The sequence below is a fragment of the Bison bison genome, unplaced genomic scaffold (assembly GCF_000754665.1).
Source record: "Bison bison bison isolate TAMUID 2011002044 unplaced genomic scaffold, Bison_UMD1.0 scf7180017864371, whole genome shotgun sequence".
Classification (NCBI taxonomy): Eukaryota; Metazoa; Chordata; class Mammalia; order Artiodactyla; family Bovidae; genus Bison; species Bison bison.
The window spans coordinates 14,112,493-14,136,597 of NW_011494943.1; the positions used below are offsets into that span (position 1 = coordinate 14,112,493).

A 24,105-nucleotide genomic window follows, 5' to 3' on the forward strand; every position below is an offset into this window, starting at 1 on the left:
AAAGAATGCTCAAACTACCGCACAATTGCACTCATCTCACACGCTAGCAAAGTAATGCTCAAAATTCTCCAAGCCAGGCTTCAGCAATACGTAAACTGTGAACTTCCAGGTGTTCAAGCTGGTTTTAGAAAAGGCAGAGGAACCAGAGATCAAATTGCCAACATCCGCTGGATCATGGAAAAAGCAAGAGAGTTCCAGAAAAACATCTATTTCTGTTTTATTGACTATGCCAAAGCTTTTGACTGTGTGGATCACAACAGACTGTGGAAAATTCCTCAAGAGATGGGAATACCAGACCACCTTACCTGCCTCCTGAGAAGTCTGTATGCAAGTCAGGAAGCAACAGTTAGAACTAGACATGGAACAACAGACTGGTTCCAGATCGAGAAAGGAGTACGTCAAGGCTATATTGTCACCCTGCTTATTTAACTTATATACAGAGTACATCATGAGAAATGCTAGGCTGGATGAAGCACAAGCTGGAATCAAGATTGCTGGGAGAGATATCAATAATCTCAGATATGCAGATGACACCACCCTTATAGCAGAAAGCGAGGAAGAACTGAAGAGCCTCTTAATGAAAGTGAGAGAGGACAGTTAAAAAGTTGGTTTAAAACTCAGCATTCAGAAAACTAAGATCATGGCCTCTGGTCCCATCACTTCATGGCAAATAGATGGGAAACAGTGACAGACTTTATTTTCTTGGCTCCAAAATCACTGCAGATGGTGACTGCAGCCATGAAATTAAAAGACGCTTGATCCTTAGAGGAAAAGTTATAACCAACCTAGATAGCATATTAAAAAGCAGAGACATTATTTTGCCAACAAAGGTCCGTCTAGTCAAAGGTGTGATTTTTCCAGTAGTCATGTATGGATGTGAGAGTTGAACTATAAAGAAAGCTGAGTACAAAGAATTGATACTTTTCAACTGTGGTGTTGAAGACTCTTGAAGAGTCTCCTGGACTGCAAGGCGATCCAACCCGTCCATCCTAAAGGAAATTAGTCCTGAATATTCATTGATGGACTGATGCTGAAGCTGGAGCTCCAATACTTTGGCCACCTAATGTGAAGAACTGACTCATTGGAAAAGACCCTGATGCTGGGAAGGATTGAAGGCGGGAGGAGAAGGGGATGACAGAGGATGAGTTGGTTGGATGGCATCACCGACTCGATGGACCTGAGTTTGAGCAATCTCCGGGAGTTGGTGATGGACAGGGAAGCCTGGTGTGCTCCAGTCCATGGGGTCGCAGAGAGACACCACGGACTGAACTAAAGACTCCTCCTGCCTTCCCTGCCCCTTTGAGCCCACTCCAAAGATATAATGCTATACTTTTAAAAATATATATTTTGTGTTGCTTTTTACAGCTGTGTTTTACCTTATAATGAAAAATTTTAAAGAAAAGTAAGTATGCCTGCTAAATATTTTTTATCTGTCAAAGGTCGCTGTAAGTTTTCTGTAGTCTTCCCCACTCCTCCCCCGCCAACCTGTAATCTTACAGATACTTTTTTCCCTCTCTCCTTTCTCCCTCCTATTTTGAATGTAATTGCTGCTCCTGATATAAGCTTATACAAATGGAATGGACTTAAATTCTTCCTAGGATTAAAAATAACTTAGATACTATTACAGTTTACTAATCTTTATGAGATTATCAGGAATAAAAAAAAAGGGAGAGGTCAAAGGACAAATAACCAATATCAAGAACATTTCTGATTCTCTGTCACTGATACTGGTGATTTCAAACCTTCAGAGTCCACTGACATAGCACTCAGGCTTCCTACATCTGTAGAGAAAGCATCCTGTTGAACGCCTTGTTTTGGGTGGGAAAAGGGTTGAGAAGGAGGAGTTCCACAGGTCTCAGCCATTGGACGTAGGGCAGAGGCCATGCTTTTAGGCACGAAAAGAATTTCTGGTTCAGTTTGAAGGATATCACTGTGCCTATCAGAGTAAGGATTTGGGCAGGACCAGATGATTTCATAAGAAAGTTTTTCAAATTTTAGGAAAACAGGTAATTCTATTTAAATTGTTCCATATGGAAAAAAGGAAATCTTGTGCATTAGTTCTGTCGGTGTTATAACTTGATAAATAGGCAAATAGTTAAATGGAAAAGTAAGATCCTGTCTCATTTATTAATATTTACCATTGATTAATAATAGCAAATAGAAGTATATGCAGGAAATCTTAAAGCATTAGGAAATATACTCAGGAGTAAATTAAAAGAATAATAAATCATGACAAAATTGACTTCCTGTAGGCATGGAATGTTTGTCTGTTTTTAGGAGATTATTAATACCATGTTATCTTAAGAAGTCAGGGAAAACTTTGATTTTCTCTTTAGATGTCAGGAGGGTATTTGTTTATTAAGAAGATATGAGTTCATTATTAATTCTTGTGTTAAGTATTAAAAAATACTCAAGTAACTAGAGATAGATGAGTAATTACCCCCACCCACCCTGCTTGGTTGTAAAGATACATTTCAAACCAAACCATCATGTTTTTTTATGGAACTCTTGAAGTTTTCCCATTAACATTTAGGTGGAACAAAACAAGAGAATCCCCACTGTTACTGTTAACTTTTCCTAAAAGTATTAGTTAATGCAGTTTGCCAAGAGAAGTAAAACATATAGGTAAATGTAGGGATAGTTATTTAAGTTGGTTTAATTATATACCTAATTGACTGAAAAACTGTAAAACAATATGAAAATTAAATAAGGTGGCCCCTATACTCTACAATAGGATTTATATATACGAATAGTAACCATGAGAAAAATACAGTGAGAGTTCTGAGTTAAAATAACAAATTAAAAAGTCCATTTAGTTTTGTTGCCTACTGAACTCCACCATAGCTATGGCAAAGGGATTTTGTTTCAAAGCATAAACCAATAGGGACAAGGGAAACCACAGAGAATGCAGTGCCGTGTAGCTGTGGAAGCAGTATTGCAGGTGAACAAGGGGTACCCTAACCAAGAAACGCAGATCCCAAGTCAGTGGGGGAGAACTGAGAATTTTCACCAGTCACACTACAGAACCCTTGAAAAGCACGGAAGCAGCAAGTGCAGAGCAGTCTGCTTTCTGGGCAGTGCAGCTGTTTACACCCGGTCCTGCCGGGTTCCCTGAGTGTGGAGCGTCTTCTAGCCCTTGCTGATGGCCCCACCCTGTGATTGCATCACAAGAAGCTCTTAACTTGTGAAGTGTGACCTGGAGACAAGATTATTTTTTCCTGGGGTGCTTTTTTTAATAATGACAACATTGCTCTTGCTCATGCAGCTGGTTTTATTCTTGCTACTGGGTTTTCAGGACACACATGTAGGTGCTTGTGAAACTATGAAGAAAAACAAGGAAATGATAGCACAGCACAGAAGTCAGCATAATGCCTGCCTGGGGTGGGACATTGTAGCTTAGGATGTAGTTGTTGTTGACAAGGGTATGTTTCTTAACCTGGTTACAGTTTCCGTGTTTTTAAAGATTATAATGAAGAAAATATCCAGCAATAACACAATACCTCAAACCAGGAATAAATTTAATTCAGGGCATGTGAAGAAATCATTTATATATATATATGTATATATAAAGGCTACCTTGGGACTTCCTCTGCAGTCCAGCAGTTAGGACTTCACACTTCCATGGTGGGTTCAGTCCCTCGTTGGGGAACTGGGATCCACATGCCACACGGTGGCAGCACCCCCTCCCCTCAGCGCCTCCCCCACCAGAAAGAAAAGATATAAAGGATATAATTTGAGTAAATGGAAAGAAACATCATATGCTTCCATGCAGTATACTAATTATGCTAATTTAATCTATCAAAATTAATTTTCATTTGCAATGTGAATAGTTTTCCGTTTGGAGGGTAAGGGAGACTTGACCAAAATGATACTAGTATTTCCTCTAGAAAACTTAATGTGTAAGAAAAGGAAAACAGGTGTTACAGAAAAAGGATTAGATATTTAGAATGTGTTTTGAAGCTACAATAGTCAAAATACTTTGTCCTAGAGAAAAAGTAGAGCAATGGAATCAAACAGAGAATCCAAAAATAAACCGAAACGCACATGGAAATCTACTGTGATAACTTTTCCTGTCAGACAAGGAAGGAGGGTGTGTGTGGGGAAAATATCATCCAAATTCCTGCTTCAGCAAAAACATTCATCAGACAAATGAGGATTAAAAAGAAAAACAACATACTGTTAAAAACAGTAACAGAAAGCTTAAAAAGAGAGCATGGATTAATTTATATTTTTGTTGTGATACTTTCTTTTCAAACAGATATAAAACCCAGATGCCATAGATGAGTAAAGTGGATATATGTATTTAAAATTCTCAGTGGAAAAATAATATAATCAAACTTAAAAGACAGCTGAGACATTGAGGAAAAATATTTGCACCACAAATGGAAACTTTCCTTTAAAATGAAAAAGATCTTTTTTATAAATGAAATATCCATTACCGACAAGACATAGGATTTGAACAGGCATTTGGCAGCAAAATAAATGTGAAAGGCTAGTAGACATTTTTAATAAAAGGGGGTTACTTCTCTCATAATTAAATGTAAATAAAAAACAATGAGACAGTATTTCTTCTCTCTCCGTTGGGCTAATTAGAAATTTGGTACTGACTTGAGTGAAGGTATGGGAAAGCAGGGTGACTAGAGTTGATGGCGACGTGAAGTGTGTAATTCTGCAGAGCAATTGGGCACTGTCAGCATTTTAAATACAATACTCTTTGGACTCAGCCATCCTACCAGTGGGAAACATGTTTACTAAGAAATAGGAAGACAGACACAGCAAAGCCCCATGGACATGGGGAATAGAGTGAGGCTCATTCCGCACTTGGTGGCCCGGGGTCTCTGTGAACCGCGGACGTATGGAGGAAGCCCCTGTGCCCAGTGTGCCCCCCAGTGTGGAGCAGCCTGTGGAGGCTCAGACTACCAGCCTCCAGGGGTTTGATTCCTGGGGTCACCAGGCTGCCAGCAGTAGCCAGGATTTCTGCCCAACCACGCAGAAGTGAACCCTTTCATAGCTCACCTTTCTTGCTGCTTTTTCCCATAAGGATTGTCTCAGAGGTGTTGAGAACAATAGAAACTGCTCTGGTAGAGGGAAATAGTAGGTTAGCTACAATACTACCTCACTGGCCTGGCATCCCCAGCAAAGAAAAGCGTTTGTCTTTGGTGATGAAGATGGACCTGTTCCTCCCATGAACACCAAGACCACAGGCTGAGTGCCAGGCTTAGCTGTGTGTTCCCAGAGTGTCAGTGCACTGGTGTTCTCCCCAGACAGTGCTTCCTTTCTGGCCACCATCTGTGAAGATGGCTCAGTCACTGTGCCATACCTGGCCTTTCATAGGAGTTTAAAGCTGAGCCCACAAAATCCCTGTTGAGAAATGCTGCTTGCTTGTGGCTCAGTCACTCCTGTAGTCTGGAAAGCTGAGGCTGTCTGGTTTTCCACCAAGCTGTGCCTACAGACCTTGCCCCACTCCCTGGTTCCAGGAGTGGCTGCAAATCTATGGTATTTGAGACTAAGTTAGTCCCTGGTGAGAATTTCCTCCCTTTCCTCTTCTCCTGTCATTTGTGAGAGAATGAAGAACCTTTGCTATACTAGTTGTGTGCAGTTAACAGATTCTAGGGTCCTGTAGTTATAGGGACATGAAACTTGTTTCAAAGTGGAGATAGAAGGATTTTGGTGGAAGGATGGAGAAATAAAAAAGAATTAAATCCCCTCTTACATCTTTGTAGCACCTACCGCTCCCCCAGTTAACAAAAGAGCTCTTTCTTCTTTCCATATAGCTGTGCATTTGAAATTATCTACTTCTGGGTAGGGTATGATAAAAGCAGTTCTTCTACCACTAGGGCTTTTAGAGACAGGAGCTCCTTTGTAGATTTTGGTTAATGTTCTTTTTTATGGAAAATACTCCCATTCACAGAAATCTAGTGTAATCAACTTAAAACCTCACCACAGACTCACCCATCTCCTTACAGATAGGTGCAGTGGTATCTGATTTCCTGCCTGAAAAAAAGAGCATGGTCTATGCTGTATGCCTAATGATTATTGCCTGATTAATGTGGTCCTTCCTGCCCAACCCTTCCAGTCACCCAAAAGCAGGGTCCCTGTCTCTCTGCTAGTAGGAAGCCTAAATTCTATGTTAGTGGACCCTGTGAAGGCGCTACAGCCCCAAATGCTAAATAGAAATATTGGTTGATAAAAGTTTTGGGGCTTGTTGATCTTTTTGGGGGGAGGCAAGAAGATAATGTATCTTAGGGTTTGGAAAGATCTATGCAGTTTTCCATTGATTAAAAACTGTGTAATTGTATTTATAATATAACATCCTTTGTGTGATTATAATGTTGGTATATGCATGAAATAAATTATAAATGAGTTATTTCTTATGGAGAGGCATATGGGAAGGACAGCAAGTTTTATTTTTGCCTTTTTGTACTGTTTGATTTTCTACTATTACATAATTGTATATCTGCTTATTTTTGTGACTTTTCAGTTTTCTGGGTTGTGGAATTACAGTTAATCATTCTTTGCTTTTACCTTCCTAATCTTCAGTACTGTATTTTTATCTTTTTACTTTTTAAATGTAATTCTATCTTTCTATTCATACATTCTTAGGTTACATAGAATGACATCAATTGAAAGAGAAGAAAAGGAGAAAGTCAAAAAAAAGGAGAAAAAACAAGAAGAGGAAGAAACAATGCAACAAGCTACATGGGTAAAATACACATTTCCAGTTAAACATCAGGTAATTTTTAGTATGATGTTATTTAAAAGTGTTAGCCATTTCTGAGACTTTGATTCTGTGACTTTGAATACTTAGTAATTTTATTTTACTTTTGATACACTCTTAATTAACATAGTTTGAATGAAGTAAATCTAGCAATTTTATAAGCATAGGTTTTTATTAGTAAAATATATGTGAGTCATCAGACCAATTTGTAGAAATTGTTATAAAATGTAAAATTGTTTTTTACATTTTTTTGTATCAGACAGGAATATTTAAGTTTCTTCAGAAATCTTTGATTCTGGGTGAAAATAAAATTGGCAAATTAATTTGCCTGACTGTTGATTTTATTTGGTAAAAATATGTAAAACCACATGTGCTTTATAAAACATTTTCATTCTTGTTTAATCAGCATGTTTTTATTTACACCAGGTTTGGAAACAAAAAGGAGAGGAATACCGAGTAACAGGATACGGTGGTTGGAGCTGGATTAGTAAAACTCATGTTTATAGGTTTGTTCCTAAATTGCCAGGCAATACCAATGTGCATTACAGAAAGTCAGTAGAAGGAGGTAAGTAACTGAAGCTGTTTTCCTGCATAATTTTTTCTGATCCACATTCTTACAAATTTGTAGTATATTGACAATATTTTGGATAAAAGTTTTTCTGAAATTCTTTCTAGAATGTGTAAAATTACTAATGTAGTTTAACAAGCTCTCATTTTTAAAATTACCTTTATTCACAGGATTTTGATACTTAGGATTCTAGCTTAAAAAGGTGAGAGAATAGAACTTGTTGAAAGAAAGAAGACCTCAGCTACTTAATTGTCTTTCTAAAATCTTAAATTCAATACTACTTAACTTCTTGAGGAATCAAATATCTGGTGACTTCAGCATTGTAACATAGAACCAAACCAGAAAGAAAGCAGTAGAGGCTTCCATAACACTGTCACGTAAAGGAGATATTAATTCAGTTTATGCCATTGGCTGATGACTTCAGAATTTAGAATCACAGAACTCTAGAGGTAAACTGTCCTTTTAGGAGACCATGTATTTTGAAACTCATGTTACATGAACAAATTATTTCATGAAGATGTTAAGGGACGTACTGACGCTCACACAGATGAAGAGTAATCGAATCCTGGCTAAAACCTGTGTCTCCTGGCTTCCGTTCCCCTTTCTGCACTCTACCTTGTCAAGTCTCCTTTGTTATCTAAGTGATTTTCAAAAGCAGATCTGTTCACTCTGCAGTATAATTTGCTGATTTATGGTGTGGTACGATTTTTGTTCGGGAAACCTGTGTTGTAGGCCAAATAAGTACACGCTTAGCTAACTGATTTGGCTTACTTGTGAATGGTTCTTGTGAAACCTAGACTGGTAGATTTTTGAAACTATTAAAGTTGTCATTGAACTACCTTTAGTAGATGCTCAATAACTATTTGCTAAATAGAAATATTAAGTATTCACTTACTTATCTGATTATATTCGAGCTAAATGTCCATTATAATAAATTCCAAAAGATTAATTTTTTATTATCATTTCATTGCTCTAGTTACTGTGTAGCAGTTAGAATTATGGAGAGCTTTTAATTGTGTCTGACCTGCTTTGTCCTATGTAGTAAAATCCAGATTATTGATATACAAAACATTTAGGCTTTTGCAAATTTATTTTGTATCCAATTTCCTTGGCATGGGGTTTTCTATTGTCTTAATGCTGGGCCTTTATCCAGCCAGCAGGTGCCATGTTGGTCTTGGAGCATCTTTTGAGTCTTTTCCTCCCTGATCAGTTGTCAGCAGGGGAAAAAACTTGTAGTAAATCAGATCCAAACAAGGCCACACTTTGCATTTGTTTTTTTCTCTTTTCAGTGACACAGACTTAAATATTCTTAACCTGGGAGTCCATAGATAAACTTCAATTCTATCTAAGAATCCATTGAAATTTATTAACAAAAGCTTCTGTATGTACTTTTTCCCTAGATAGGGAATCATAGCTTTATCCAGTTCTAATATGGTTCTGTAATACAAACTATGTTAGAAACCACCGATGCAGACTTTCTGGGGTCAGTGAAGAGAGCGAAATAGTGTCCTATGTGAAGATTCCTGACGTGCGTCTCAAGTGTAGTCTTTACTTCTATGGTTTAAGTCAGCTCAGCATGTAAGAAAGTATGTAGTATATTCAATTTTCGTTTTGTGAATTAAAAATAAGGTATAAATTGCTGGAATATACTTCATAATTTCCACTAAAGTAGGTGTATTAAAGTAAATTGCTAACATTTGACATACTTGTAATTACTATGTACTTGGTTCTTTTTAGTTAAAAATAACATGGATGAAAATATGGATGAATCGGATAGAAGGAAAAGTCCACGAAGCCCAAAAAAGATAAAAACAGAGCCTGATTCTGAGAAAGGCGAGGTAAAAGACTCTGATGCTGCAAAAGGAGCAGACCAAAGTGAAATGGACATTTCAAAGGTTACTGAGAAGAAGGATCAAGGTAAGGAGAGTCAAGTGTGGAGGGCACCTGGGGGTGATAAGAAAGCACTGGATCTAGTTGGCACAGCAGGAAAGGTACTGCTTTGTTTCTTTTCGATAATAGCATTATTGAAACATGGTTCATATGCCATATACTTCATCCACTTAGAGTGTACAGTTCACAGAGTTGTTCAGCAGTCACCACGCTCAATTTAGAGCATTCTCATCACCCCAAACAGAAACCTCATATCCACTAGCAGTTGGTCCTCTATCTTCCCTAAATCCCAATCTGCTTTCTGTCTTTATGGATTTGCCTGTGTTGGACATTCCGTATAAATGGAATCAGGTAGTATGTGCTCCTTTGTGTCTGGCTTCTTTCACTTTGCATATTTTCAGAGTTCTTCCATGTTGTGGCGTATATTAATATCAATAGTTCATTCCTTTTTATTTACACGTAATATTCTAGTGTATGAATACGTCATGTTTTGTTTATCCATTCATCAGTTGATGAACGTCTGTCTTTTTGGCTGTTAAGAATAATGGTAATAAGAACATTTGTATAGAAGTTCTTAGGTGAACAAATGTCTTCATTTCTCTTGGGTAAATATGTAGGGATGGAATTGCTGAATCAAAGAAAACTCTGTGTTCAGCCTTTTGAGGAACTTGTCTTTTGTGAACAGTTTTTTAAAAACTAAAGGAGTTAGATAATGCATAAGCCTTAAGATGTTTTATAAGCCTAAAATAAATGAAATCTTACGTGAAGGTACTGGTGTATGCAATAGATATCATGTACTAATTTTTTATTGTGACATTCCATCATTTTTAGATATTGAGAATCAGAATATTTAAATATTTGGTATGTATGTGGTTTTTAACCTTTTATAAAGTTTAGCCCTGTCCATTGACCTACTTTAATCATATCAGGAACTTTTAAATATATAGCTATTTATAGTTAAGATTTTGAATAAAAGTAAGAAAAACTGGTATTTTTTTAAAATAAAAATATTATCATGAATTCCACATTTCAGGCTAAAAACTACATTTATATCAATGTCTTTGTTTCACAGATGTAAAAGAAGTTTTAGATTCTGACAATGATAAATCCTTTAAAGAAGAACCGATGGAAATAGATGATGATGTGAAAACAGAGTCCCATGTAAATTGTCAGGAAAGCTCTCAAGTAGATGTGGTCAATGTCAGTGAGGGTTTTCATCTAAGGACTAGTTATAAAAAGAAAATCAAATCATCCAAACTAGATGGACTTCTGGAAAGGAGAATTAAACAGTTTACACTGGAAGAAAAACAACGCCACGAAAAAATGAAGTTGGAGGGTGGGATTAAAGGTTCGGGAAAGACCCCTACAAGTTCTGTGAAAAGTCTGTCTGAGTCACCAGTCATAACGAAAGTAAAAGAAGGATGTCAGAGTGACTTGCTTACACAAGAACAGAGCTCTAACACAAGTAACGATAAATCCGAAGACTCTACTCGGGGATGTTCACAGAGTGATTCCTCAATTCTTGGAATCACTGACCCTGATCATACAGCAAACAAACTTTATTCAAAAGATCAAATGTTAGAGGATGTCTCCATTCAGAGTGCAGACACACACTGTCAAAAACAAAATTCTGTTCGAAATGACATGGACGAGGGTCTCTCTGACCCTGCCAGTGAAGGCCAGGAGCCCAGTAAGATGAAAACAAAAGGAACTGATTTTCTCATTGATGACCCTAAACTAGCTAGCGCAGATGAAATTGGCACTTTGATCTATAAGAACAGAAAACCATTCATACAGGAAGATAATGACACCACTGTGTGTCCCTCCCAGAGCCCTTTGCTTCCATCAGTACCTAAAAGTACTGATGATAGAGATATCCCGTCTCTGTCAAAAGCAGTAGACTTTGAAGGAAAACTGGGATGTGACTCTGAATACAATAGCACTTTGGAAAATAGTTCTGATACTATGTCTGTTCAGGACAGCAGTGAAGAAGATATGATTGTTCAAAATAGCAATGAAAGTATTTCTGAACAGTTAATAACTCAAGAACAAGGTAGTGAAGGCTTTGAACCACTGAAACGTGAATTTGTTTCAGATAAGACTACTGGAAGCTGTGATGACAGGCTGCAGAGTAAGGTAAATGACGCAAATGGTAGAAAGCCAAGTCAAGATCAGAAACTAGAGGATAGAGCACTTAATAAATGTATCGATCAAAACAGTCTGAAAAGTGTCACTGATAAAAAGAATAATGAAAACCGAGAGTCTGAAAAGAAAGGACAGAAAGCAAGTACCTTTCAAATAAATGGAAAAGATAATAAAGCTAAAGTATATTTGAAAGGTGAATGCTTGAGAGACATCTCTGAGAGTAAAATAGGAAGTGGTGACATTGAACCAAAGGTTAATAATATAAATAAAATTATTCCTGAAAATGATATCAAGCCTTTGACTGTTAAAGAATCTACTGTAAAGCCATTCATGAATGGTGATGTCATCATGGAAGATTTTAATGAAAAAAACAACTTGGAAACAAAATCATGTTTACTGAGGTCTTCGGATGCTGAAGGTGACTACCATGATAGCCTGGAGACACTGCCATCAACCAAAGAGTCTGAGAGTGCCCAGGCCGCCATGCCTCTGCCGTCTTGTCCAGAAGGCAGTTCATCCAATCAGGTAGAAGATATGGAAATTGACATCTCCAAAGTTAAGAAAGTTACTTCGTCCCCTGTTACTTCTGGAGAGGAATCTAACCTCAGTAATGATTTTATTGATGAAAATGGCCTGCCCACCAACAAAGATGAAAATGTCAATGGAGAACCTAAAAGAAAAACGGTCATCACAGAAGTCACCACCATGACGTCTACAGTGGCCACAGAATCAAAAACCGTAATTAAGGTAGCAAAGGGCGATAAGCAGACTGTGGTCTCTTCCACGGAAAACTGTGCCAAGTCCACTGTCACGACCACCACTACAACAGTAACCAAGCTTTCCACGCCCTCTGCAGGCAGTGACGTGGACATCATCTCTGTGAAGGAGCAGAGCAAAACTGTGGTCACCACAACAGTGACAGACTCGCTGACCACCGCAGGAGGCACTCTGGTAACATCTATGACCGTGAGCAAAGAATATTCCACAAGAGACAAAGTGAAACTCATGAAGTTTTCAAGACCCAAAAAGACTCGTTCAGGTACAGCTCTGCCATCGTACAGAAAGTTTATCACCAAGAGCAGCAAGAAGAGCATATTTGTTTTGCCCAATGATGACCTAAAAAAATTGGCCAGAAAAGGAGGAATCCGAGAAGTCCCTTACTTTAATTACAATGCAAAACCTGCCTTGGATATATGGCCATATCCTTCTCCTAGACCAACCTTTGGTATCACTTGGAGGTATGTACTTTCAAATGCATTTGAGGGAGGGAGAAAGTTTTAGAAAAATTGTCTAATAAGAATATCTCATTTATGAGATAATAGAAACAAAACAGGGAAATATATATTTAATGGGCATGTTAGTAATGGAAATAAGATACAGAGTTTTTAACTCGGCCAGCTGGTAGGTACTAAAGCTTGCTTAGGGAAAAAAAAATGTTTAAAGACTGAAAATGTAAGGGAATCTTTTAAAATGAAACTCAACTTCACTTTTCATAAGACACAAGAAATGTGTCAAACATAGTTGTTTTTGTGGTCTAACCTTCCAGATATTGCCATGTGTTTGCTTTGGGAATGAAATAATCACAGAATTAGATACTCATCAACCTTCTGGAATGTTTGTGTTTTATTGAATATTTCTATCAGATAATTCATAAAAACAGAAGACATAGGAGACATGCCTATGACTCACACAAGGTTCATCATAATGTAGAAATCTTCCTGAATGTAACTTATTTGCAATGTAAACATTTGTTTTGGAGTTCTCTGTTATTTTTGTGAGGAAAGGTAATCTGAGATTCCTTAGAGAATTTTTTTAAACCCAGAAATAGTCTTAATTTAAAATTTTCTGGGCATTAAGCTTTGAGGATGAGTCATAAGTACAAAGAGTTGGCAGTTGTAAAATCATGTAGTTTTAAATTGGGGAAGGAGCTTAGAAATTCGTTATCTTTTTTCAGCGCGTAGTAACTTGCCTCTGGCCACAGGGGGAGTTAGGAGCAGTGCCTGGTTTTCCTGAATCTCAGTCCAGTCCTTTTATCTGCTGTATCGCATTTCACATATTTGCCCCTTGCTTTGTCCTTTTCCATGGCCTCGTCTTTTTATCTCTTCACCTTTACATCTGAAAAGGATGGAACATGAACATCAAAAACAAGGAGTTCTATGGGACAGGCGCAGAAGCCAGGAACGGTCTTATTTGCAGTTAGTTTTCGCCTAAGATCCTGAAGTTCATGACGTCAGCAAGTTCCTGAGCAGACGCCATTTCACTTTAGGCTTCATGTCTTTGTGTCTTTAATACGGTTTCTTTAAGTTGAAATCATACTTTTTCGGTTTTCTTTATATTACAGTTAGCATTAAAAAAACAAAGACTGTAATGAATACTCAGTATGAAGGAATTAATATGACCATAGTTGGTTTGACCAAGTTTTTTAATAACTCATCTTTTGATTTGAATTAAATATCATCACTCCATTACACATTCAATAGAGACAGCTGAAAAGTACAATTTCTCTGCAGGGCCTGCAATGAAGGATTTGCAGAATCCTGCAGGGAATCAAGGAACTCTTCATTACAATTCATGGATTTGTAGGATTACTCTGCACTTTTCTGCTTTCTTCATTGAGAGCGGTCCCCAAATGTATCCTTGACTGTCCTGCAGGTAACTTCTTTCCCACTGGAAAAGTTACTGTGTACAAATACTTTAATTAAAGTGACCTGGCACTTGTGGAGGCCCACCTTTCTGCTCCTTTCTATTCTGAAATGGAAGGTAGGCTTGACTGGGAAGCACTGTTCTCTGAGCCAGTTCTGTTCCCATGTTGCCCAGGGCCCTTCTCTGCACGGCTGGGTGTCAGAAGCCTTGTACTGTTATGTTTTAATATGCACTGGGGGCACAGGTTGTATCTGTTTAGTTCATTTCTCATTTTTCAATGAGAAATGAGATGGAAATACCTTCCTATACATTTGAAACAGGTATTGCCTTCAGATATATGCTAATGTCTTAATTTGCTGAGGTTGAGAGAACCATAAACCCTTCTACCTAACGGAGGCATGGGTAAAAATGTAATTATTTTTGACTTCAGAATGCATTTAAAAATATATATATATATTGCTATAAAAACCATGCATGTGAAACGCATTTTTCTACTCACACTTGAATAAAAATATGTCTGATGCTTAGAGTAGGAGCTAAGAGTGCCAAAGGCACACATGTTTGGTCTTTATTAAATTTAATGTTAAGGCTGAGCAATATTGAAAAAGTGAAACTTGTCTCATTGACTCATTAGGGCCTTTTTTTTTTCCCTCTACACTGTCCATTCCCGTACTCTCTTTTCCCCAGGCCCTTATTCTGTGTATCATGATCACTTTGACCCCATAGTGCTATTAGAAGGATCCTTCTAAAACACAGATCTATCCTGTGATTATTCTGACTAAGCTGAGCAGGCAGGTGTGTTGGGACTTCCTGGTGGGTCAGTGGTTAAGGCTGCCCATTTGCAGTGCAGGTTCCATCCCTGGTCAGGGAACTAAGATCCCACATGCTGCACAGTGCGGCCAAAAAGCTTTTAAAATAAAAATCAAGAGGACGTGTTAACTACTGCAGGGCTGGGAGGGGGAGAGTGTTTGTCACCTGTACGTCCCTTTACAACCTGTGCAGAGCTGTGTACATTTTAGAGATCTCCTTAGAGATGGTCTCTGATGTCCTTTAATTCTTCTGTTTGGTGTAGCACATTCTGGCTTCCGCCTTCCTCTCTCATGCCAGCTCCATCTCTTGCTACACCTGCACACCCCTTCCCTCCAGTCCTAGCACACCAGATGTGGTTTCTAGGAAGAAGTGTGAGCCCTCATGCACCTTCCTCCTAAGCACGTGTGTGCCCCGTTGCCTTTGGTCAGCTGCCCCCACACCCTTGTCTTTGAGACTCTAGCAAAGCTCTCATCCCCATCCCTGAGCCAAATCCGATAACCGCTTCCTTGTGCTTTCCTCTGTTAACAGCTCCTGAGGATGTAGGAAGAGATTAAAATTCATCTGTGTCCCCAGCTCCTTTTACTTATTTGAACACATAGATGACACTCAAGTGCTTTTTGGATGAATAAATGAATGAACAGGCTCTAACGCATGGATGTGTTCCCCACCTGGTGGTGTTTCCATTGTAAAACCAGAGATACTTTCAAATTGTTTGTTGAGAGTGAGCAGAGGAGGAAGAAAGAGAAAGAGAAAAACCTCCAAATAAATATCTGATTGCTCCCGTGAGTCTGAAGTTCCCTAGGCATCTCTGTAGGGGTGTGGTCCGAAAGTGACACCTCCCCCTCGCCTACCCTATGCTTCTTAACATTTGCCCTCTAATTTAAGAGCTGTCTGTACAAGTCAGAGGGCTCACACGCTGGCAGTACAGGGAAGAAAATAATAGTACTGTAGGTGGGAAAGGGAAGTTAAGAAGCAGCAGCAACTTTTTGGCTAGAGCTTTTTTTTCTCACATTGTTCATTTTTCTAACATTAAGAATGGAAAGCATTGCTTTTCAAATACAAATTGTTTTAAGATTTACCTGAACCTCCATTAGAGGAGGAAATTAATTTCGTTTCATAGTTCTTCTCTACAGTACAGTCAGTGTATTCATTTCAGTATGTGGAAATGTCAGTTAAATACCTAATGATTCAAAACCGCTAGTAGAGAATTGACAGCCTAGAGCTACTTTACAATATACTGTTTTTAAGACATGATACTCATTGCAGTTGTAAATTCATTCTGGAATGCATTTTTAATATTATTTTTAAAATAATATGTAAAATGTTCGATAACTTTGTATATCGTGCTTAGGAGGAACCTGAACACAGAGATTCCCTTGTCTTCTGACTAGTAATTAATACAGTAATGTCCTTTTATTTTATTATTCATTGTATCAAAGAATTCCAAAACTATACTACTGTTGCTAAAGTGATATTAGTTTTAGCAGTATTTACCATCCAGTAGTTCCATGTTTTGCAGAACCACCATTTGAATACAAAATTTTGGTCCATCTGGAAAGCTCTTGTTGAATTTATGAGATCTTCTTTGTTTTTGTTTTGCTTTTTGAGAAAATTAAACATTTTCAGATTTGTTTCAGCAAAAATCAGTCAGTTAAGATTTTATCCTTCAGATCACTTATCACACTGCTAACATTATTTATTTCTTCATATTTATTTTCTCTCATAATTTTTCTAACACATATTTTAGAACTAGGCTAAATTTATAAAATCTGTATAAATTATTTCCATATCAGTCTTACAATGAAATGTTCTTGTTTTACAAATTTATATGGCATTTGAGGTGACTGCAGCCCCTTTTTAACTTGTCAGATGCATGTCATGCCTGGGAATAAAAAAGTTCTTTTCTTAAGGGACACGTAATAACCAAAGCATTTACAAAGCCATATTATAAATATTGAAGTCACAATGAGGACAAAAGGCAGTCCTTCCGTTTAATACAGTGTGTGTATGTGTGTTTATATACATACATGGTTTTTCTGGGTTTTTCTTTCAGGTATAGACTTCAGACTGTGAAGTCCTTAGCTGGAGTGAGTCTTATGTTGCGGTTACTGTGGGCAAGTCTGAGATGGGATGACATGGCAGCTAAGGCTCCTCCAGGAGGAGGGACCACACGGACAGGTAAGGGGTTTCTTATTTTCTAACTTAAGTTTAAAAGAGAAAAATCTCTTTGATAGTTCCTTGTAAGCGTATCTGTTATTTATTAAAAGGTAGTGCTAGTATTTTTAAATGTGCTCAGTTTGCTCAGTGTCCAGCTCATTGTGACCCCATGGACGATAGCCCACAAGGCTCTCCTCTCCATGGGATTTCCCAGGCAAGAATACTGGAGTGGGTTGCCATTTCCTTCTCCAGGGTATATTCCCAACCCAGGGATGAAGCCTGCATCTCCTGCATTGGCCAGCACTTTACCCCTGAGCCACCTGGGAAGCCCATTTTAAAAACACAGCTTTGGTAAAGTTTGGCAGCATATGCTATAAAATCTTGGGGGTAGGGGAAGGGTTTAGATTATAAGATGAATCACTAATGTGTGAGCCATTGTGAAGTTTTAGAAGTTATTTCTTATACCATACACTGGGACTCCTGGAACCCTGTGCTTGCTGCTGCTTTCCTAGGGTTTTTATTATTTTGACTGAATTTTACCACCAGGAACGAAGCTGTCCCCAAACAGCATTTTGCTCAGTTTAGAAATTTTCAGTGAGGAGGACACTCTGGTGATGGCGCTGCAGCTCTTCATTAAGCAAATGTTTCCAGAGGTTTAGTCCATGTGTGTCTTTTTTAAAGCACCAGATGTTGTACTTTTTTATTCTTTGAATATTTTGGGTGGTTATTAATACTGTGTGAATCAAATTGCCATAGAAACATCAGAAACTGAAATCACAACGACAGAAATAATTAAGAGGCGAGATGTTGGTCCTTATGGCATTCGATCTGAATATTGTATCAGGAAAATCATTTGCCCCATTGGAGTTCCAGAAGCACCAAAAGGTAAGGAGTAGAAAGAATTCTATTATTATTCACCTGTTATCCTTACCTTTTATGAATTGAAATTTGATTATAATTATTTCTTTAACTGTTTAATAGTTCATCGTCTGTAGATACTTGTGGGAGGCACCTTAAAATGCCTTTTTAACAAAAATTTATTTTTAGTTAGAGGATGATTGCTTTACAGTGTTGTGTTGGTTTCTGCTGTATGTCAGCATGAATCAGACATAGGTATACACACATCCCCTCCCTCTTGACCCTCCCTCCCACTCCATCCCACCCCTCTAGGTTGTCACAAAGCATCAGGCTGAGCTCCCTGTGCTACACAGCGACTTGCCATTAGCTGTCTGTTTTACACATGATAGTGTAAATATTTCAGTGCAACTCTCTTAGTTCATCCTGCCCTCTCCTTCCCCAACGGTGTCCATAATTCTGTTCTCTATGTCAGAGTCTCCGTTTCTGCCCTGCAGTGTCGGTTTAACCCTTCATTCAACTTTTGAAAGCAATACTTTTTCATCACAGACAGTTTCATTTTTAAAAGGATGTTTAAATAATAAACATAGCAAGATTCCCCTGGGCACTGTGATGTCCACAATCAACAGTGCCCAGCAGAGGAAGGTACAGATACCTCTTATAATTAAGATGTGGGGCAGTGGTTGACACCAGACCATCAGCTCCAAGATTCAAGCCTTCAAGTCTGTCTGGGTGTAGTCCTGGAGCCTGCTGCAGGATCTGACATGTAAGTGGTCAGTGAAGATGTGTGGACTCAAGGGTTCAAGCTCTTGTGTCGTACGTAAGTGCTCAGTATAGAAATAACCTAACAGGCCTAAAGAGTTACTAAAGAAACATGGACAGCTAAATGATAGGTACTAGGTGGCAGTTATGTAGAAGAATGGGATCCAGCCCTATTCTCAAGGAAGCAAAAGGTATGATAGTACTATACTTGAAAATCAAAACTATTAATACTAAAAAGAGTGCAGTAAGGTGTCCAGATTCAAGATCTATAATTAGACAGAAGTCAATAATTTTATTTTATATATATAGTAAAAGTGCTTAGGGAAAAATCTGTTAAGAAATGTGTAAAAAGAAAATGCTGTCTATAGGTAGAAGCTTACTATTTTATAGAAGTTAATTGTCCCCACATGTATAAATTTAATTTTTTGAAGCTTGATTGAATTAACTCAAAAGCTCATCTTGGTGAATAAATAGGAATGACTTTTTTGTTGTTTTTTTTTGTTTTTTTTTAAATTTTATTTTATTTTCAAACTCCACATAACTGCATTAGTTCTGCCAAACATCAAAATGAATCTGCCACAGGTACACATGTGTTCCCCATCCTGAACCCTCCTCCCTCCTCCCTCCCCATACCATCCCTCTGGGTCGTCCCAGTGCACCAGCCCCAAGCATCCAGCACCGCGCATCGAACCCGGACCGGCAACTCGTTTCCCACATGATATCTTACATGTTTCAATGTCAAGGAATGACTTTTTTGAAAAGAGTACCAACAAGGAGGGTACCTGTCCTAGAAGATGATGGAATACTAGTAGAATTAAAGCAGGGCCGTCCTGGAGCACTGATGGGCAGAGGCACACAGATGGAAGAACGTGCTCCTGGCCAGTCTCGACCTCAGCCGTCCACGCAAAGCACTGCCAGTCTTCTGAGATCACTCTTTATCACTTCGTACAGCCCAGCTCCCGCTACTGTTTCAGTTTCCTTCTGTTGCTTGCCTGTGATTCTGCTGCTTCTCTTTTTCCTCAACATATGGGACGGTTCAGTGCTTGTCTATCCTTACTTTTCATTTTTAAAATCTTTATCATTGGAAATTATATCTATTCTTAATAGTTTCCAATCCCTCCTTTCCATTAGCAACTCTCCAGTCCCTCTTCTCGGTGCCGTGATAGGGAAATACAGATTGCCAGGGCTGCACATGTCAGAGACCCCCACAGCCCACCTGGGAGGAGAATGCCGTGCTTCTTGAAGGAAGGTGGTATCCATGCTGTGGTCTGAAGGATGATTAAGCAGCAGTCAAAGGAGGATGAAGGGAGCTAGGAATAGTGTCCAGGCAGAGGGAACAGGCTGGGTAAAGGCTCATAGGACTTTTATATCAGCGGCCAGCAAACGACGGCCCATAAGCTTTGACCCACCATCTGCTTTTGTTAGTAAAGTTTGATTGGAACACAGCCACACTTACTCGCTTACATGTATGTTGTTTTTGGCTCTTTTTATGATACAAAGGCAGTGTTGAGAAGTTGTAACAGAGACCATCTGGCCTGCATAGTCTAAAGTATTTACCATCTGTCCCTTTAAGAAAACTTTGCCAATCCTTGCTTTTCATATAAGAGAAGATGCCAGAAGTACTATAATTTTAGAAGCTATATTGCTTAGAATACTCTGGTTTCTTTTCCAAAGAAACACCTACACCTCAGAGGAAAGGCCTTCGATCAAGTGCGCTGCGGCCAAAGAGACCAGAAACGCCCAAGCAAACTGGCCCTGTTATTATCGAAACCTGGGTGGCAGAGGAAGAGCTGGAATTATGGGAGATCAGGGCATTTGCTGAAAGGTAAGGAAATGGCTTACATGTGATCAGATATTGAACATTTCTGTCACTTCAGAATTCAAGAATGAATTCTTGAATAGTTTATTCAGTATGTCCTAATTTTGATCCACATTTTGATTCTCTAGCTGTGTGTAGTTTATTAAGGGCCTCTTCCTGATTTTTATGAGTTATCATCCACTTGTCAGTTGCGAAGTACCTTGATTTAATGTTTTATTTTTAAATTGAGATAATTTTATACTTTTATGACATTTAGCCAGATTTCACCTAATATTAGATTCCAAATGCCTGATAGGATACAGGCCTGCTCATTTTCTTGCATTTTGCAGATAACTGCTTTTTTTGTTTGTTCTTTATTTTTACGTACTGAAGGTTTGTAGCCACCCTCCCTTGAGCAAGTCTGTGGGCACCGTTTCCCTGACGCCATTTGTTTACTTTGTGTCTCTGTGTCACGTTTTGGTAATTCTTAACAATATTTCAAAATTTTTCATTATTATATAATTTCTTATAATAATCTGTGATCGGTGATCTTCTTTTTTAGTTGAAGGGTAATTGCTTTACAGCGTTGTGTTGGTTTCTGCCCTGCCACAGCACGAATCAGCCATAAGTATACATACATTTCCCCTCTCCTGAACCTTACTCCCACCCCCTCCCCACTCCCCACCAGTGATCTTGGACGTTAACCACTGTACTCACCGAAGGCTCAGGTGATTATTAGCATTTTTTAACAGCAAAGTATTTTTTAAATTAAGGTATGTACGTTTTTTTAGACGTGATGCTTTTGCACACTTAATAGGCTACAGTAATAGTGTAAATATCACTTATATGCACTGGGAAATCAAAAAAATTCGTGTGACTCACTTTACTGCTATATTTATGTAATTGCGGTGGTCTGGAACCAAACCCACAATATCTCTGAGGTATGCCTGTAGTTTCTGACAAATTCCTCCTTTCTTTCCCTGCAGAGTGGAGAAAGAAAAGGCACAAGCAGTTGAGCAACAGGCTAAGGTTAGTGAACAGAAGAAGGCAGAGGACTTCAAGGCCCAAATGGAGGCTCACCTCAAACAGCAGCGATTGGCTGCCCAGCAGGTGGGGGAGTTGGTACTGTCCCACCTGGCAACGAATTGACATTTTTAGCCAAATTCATGCACGCTAAAAGCACAGTAATTATATGTTTGTGTGGTTTTGTTTTTACGTGTATCTCACACATGTATCTTAATTTCAGTACTTGAAAGTAATTCTGTGGATATACCAAGCTGTGCTTTTGCAGAAAGTGTACATATTTGAAGAACACTGAAGTCTAAGCTCTTCTTTGTTGTATTTCAATGAGTAGTTTCTTTTTTTTTTTCCTGGCTGTGTCGTGTCGTGTGACAGGATCTTAGTTTTCCAACCAGGGGTTGAACCCTCACCTCTTTCAGTGGAAGCAGAGTCTTTTTTTTTTTTTTTAACTTTTTATTTTGTATTGGGGTATGCCCGATTGACAAACAGTTTTATGGTAGTTTCAGGTGAACAGCGAAGGGACTCAGCTGTACGTATACATGTTTCCATTCTCCCCCAAATCCCTCTCCCATCCAGGCTGCCACATAACATTGAGCAGAGTTCCATGTGGAAGCACAGAGCCTTAACCACTGGACCATTAGGAAAGTCCTGATGAGTAGCTTCTAAGGACAATTTTTCCCTGCAAAATTTTGATCTATAAAATCTCTGTAGCCTATGAAAAAGCAAATTGTGCCTGACAACTTAGGGACCCACGTAAAAGATAATTACTGTTAAGAAGATTGTTGTTAATTATTGTTGATAATTATTGTTAAGAAGATACTATAAAAGCTTTTAGCCAAACTTGAATATATACATTTTCAGGATATAGATAAAATAGATACCATTAACTTAGTGACACAAAACTAAATTAAAAATTACATACAAAATCAGATTCTTCATTTGCTTACATTTTACCTTGTCCCTCATATTTTATAAAACATTTTTCAAGTTCTTGTATATCTTTTACCGTGGCTTACTATGGGTCATCTTTACTTAGATCACAGTTTGAGATAACAACACTTGGATCTTGTCATGTGTGTCTGTCCACTTATGGAAAGACTGGCTAGCTGTTTTGTTTTCCCTTTTATGGATGTCTTTTGTCATCCCTACGATGTAACCTGAGGTTTTGCTTTGGTGGTTGGGGTGGGCAGGGAGTCAGTTTCTATCATTTGATAACGAACTTTTCTCTGGCAATTGAAAGTCAGAACCTGAACTTGATTTATTTCCCCTGTAAGTCCCCCAGGAGCATTGTTGTCTCTGTTTCTCCCATATGTGTCAGCTTCTGAGGTGATAGACATACATCCTGGATATAGCTTAATTGAACAGAGCAGGATATAATTAATTTATACATTACTTCAAAATCTTTATTCAGAATCTTTCTTGAAACAGGCCAGTCTTCATTTTAATATGCTTTTCAAATTTAGCAGTGAAGATGATCTTAACTTTTTTTCTTTCATGCAAAAATTAGGCAATAATGACAGCTAGAATTTAATGACAGACTTGCCTTTTTGAATATGTGTACAAACCCAGCAGATTCTGTGGACATATCAAATCTATGATTTCTTTTACCCTTGTAATTTTTTATGTAATTTTAAGAAGTTATCCTTCATTTATAGTTATTACGAAATATTGGCTATATTTCCCAGAGTGTACATTTCCAATATTTAAAGGCATAGACCCAGAAAATAGCTATGTGTTTAGGGGGAGGCGTTTGGTCTCCTTTTTTAAAAAAAAAAAACAACTAATTTAGTCAGATGAGATTTCCAAGAATCCAAAACTAAACCCCTTTTCTTCTGAGAAATGAGAAGTTATATAAAAGAGCTCCCTTTATTTTCAGGCATACAGGACATGTACAGAAGTAACAGTAAAAAGACTGGGTGTGCTGTCTTTGCTGAGCTGTTTTTGATGGCAGGAAATACTTCATTGAAATTTGATCTTTGCGTGCCAGTCAGCGCCACCATGTACGAGCTCTCTGACCTTAGACTAGTTTTACGAACTGAGCCTCAGTTTCCTCATCTTTAAATCATAATTTAAAGATCCAGGCATTAAATAGGATAATGAAGGTAAAGGGTCTCCCACCAGGTTTGTAGTCCATGCCATCTGTAGTTTTCACACGTGTAAACGTAAGCTGTCGTGTCAGTATGCTGTCAGGAAAAGGCAGCAATCTATGGGGAAAGAAACATTGTCTTTGATAACCCTATGGTCTGAAAGATCAGATTATACCATTCTGTATAAAATACCCTTAAGGATTTTTATGTAAAAATACTTGATCTGAAGATTATAAGTCTAGAAAAATCGTTTATAATTTTCAGCTTGCTTGATTGCAGGTTTGCCAACTTGAATAGTGATATTTAAATATTGACCTGTTCTTGGGGATTTCCCTAATGGTTCAGTGTTTAAGACTCCATTCTTCCACTGCAGGGGACTTGGGTTTGATCCCTGGTCAGGGAATTAAGATTCTGTGTGTCACATGGAAAAGGCCCCCCACCCCCCCCAAAAAAATGACTCATTCTTTATTATTGGATAAATGATCATCATGATAAAATTAAATCCTTTTACAGGCCCATCATTTGCTGTCTGTTCTAAACTCCACCACTGAGTCACACGATATCCTTGTGTCTAGTAAGATCACCCATGTCTCTTGTGTTTTCAGTCTGAAAGCTTGGAGCTTTGCACGGACTGGGAAAACATGATCATTTC

The 24,105-nt window shown here is 38.3% G+C and overlaps 1 protein-coding gene across 1 annotated transcript in view; it reads left to right on the plus strand.

The window, feature by feature from the left end:
- Window positions 1-24,105, plus strand: part of BPTF (bromodomain PHD finger transcription factor) — a 146,424-nt gene that overhangs the window by 90,441 nt on the left and 31,878 nt on the right. The window contains exons 12-19 of the mRNA XM_010856556.1: window positions 6,604-6,733; window positions 7,145-7,283; window positions 9,024-9,203; window positions 10,249-12,559; window positions 16,828-16,952; window positions 17,688-17,816; window positions 20,223-20,373; window positions 21,333-21,375. Of these exons, the coding sequence (XP_010854858.1) occupies window positions 6,604-6,733; window positions 7,145-7,283; window positions 9,024-9,203; window positions 10,249-12,559; window positions 16,828-16,952; window positions 17,688-17,816; window positions 20,223-20,373; window positions 21,333-21,375 (3,208 nt within the window). The remainder of the gene's footprint in view (window positions 1-6,603; window positions 6,734-7,144; window positions 7,284-9,023; window positions 9,204-10,248; window positions 12,560-16,827; window positions 16,953-17,687; window positions 17,817-20,222; window positions 20,374-21,332; window positions 21,376-24,105) is intronic.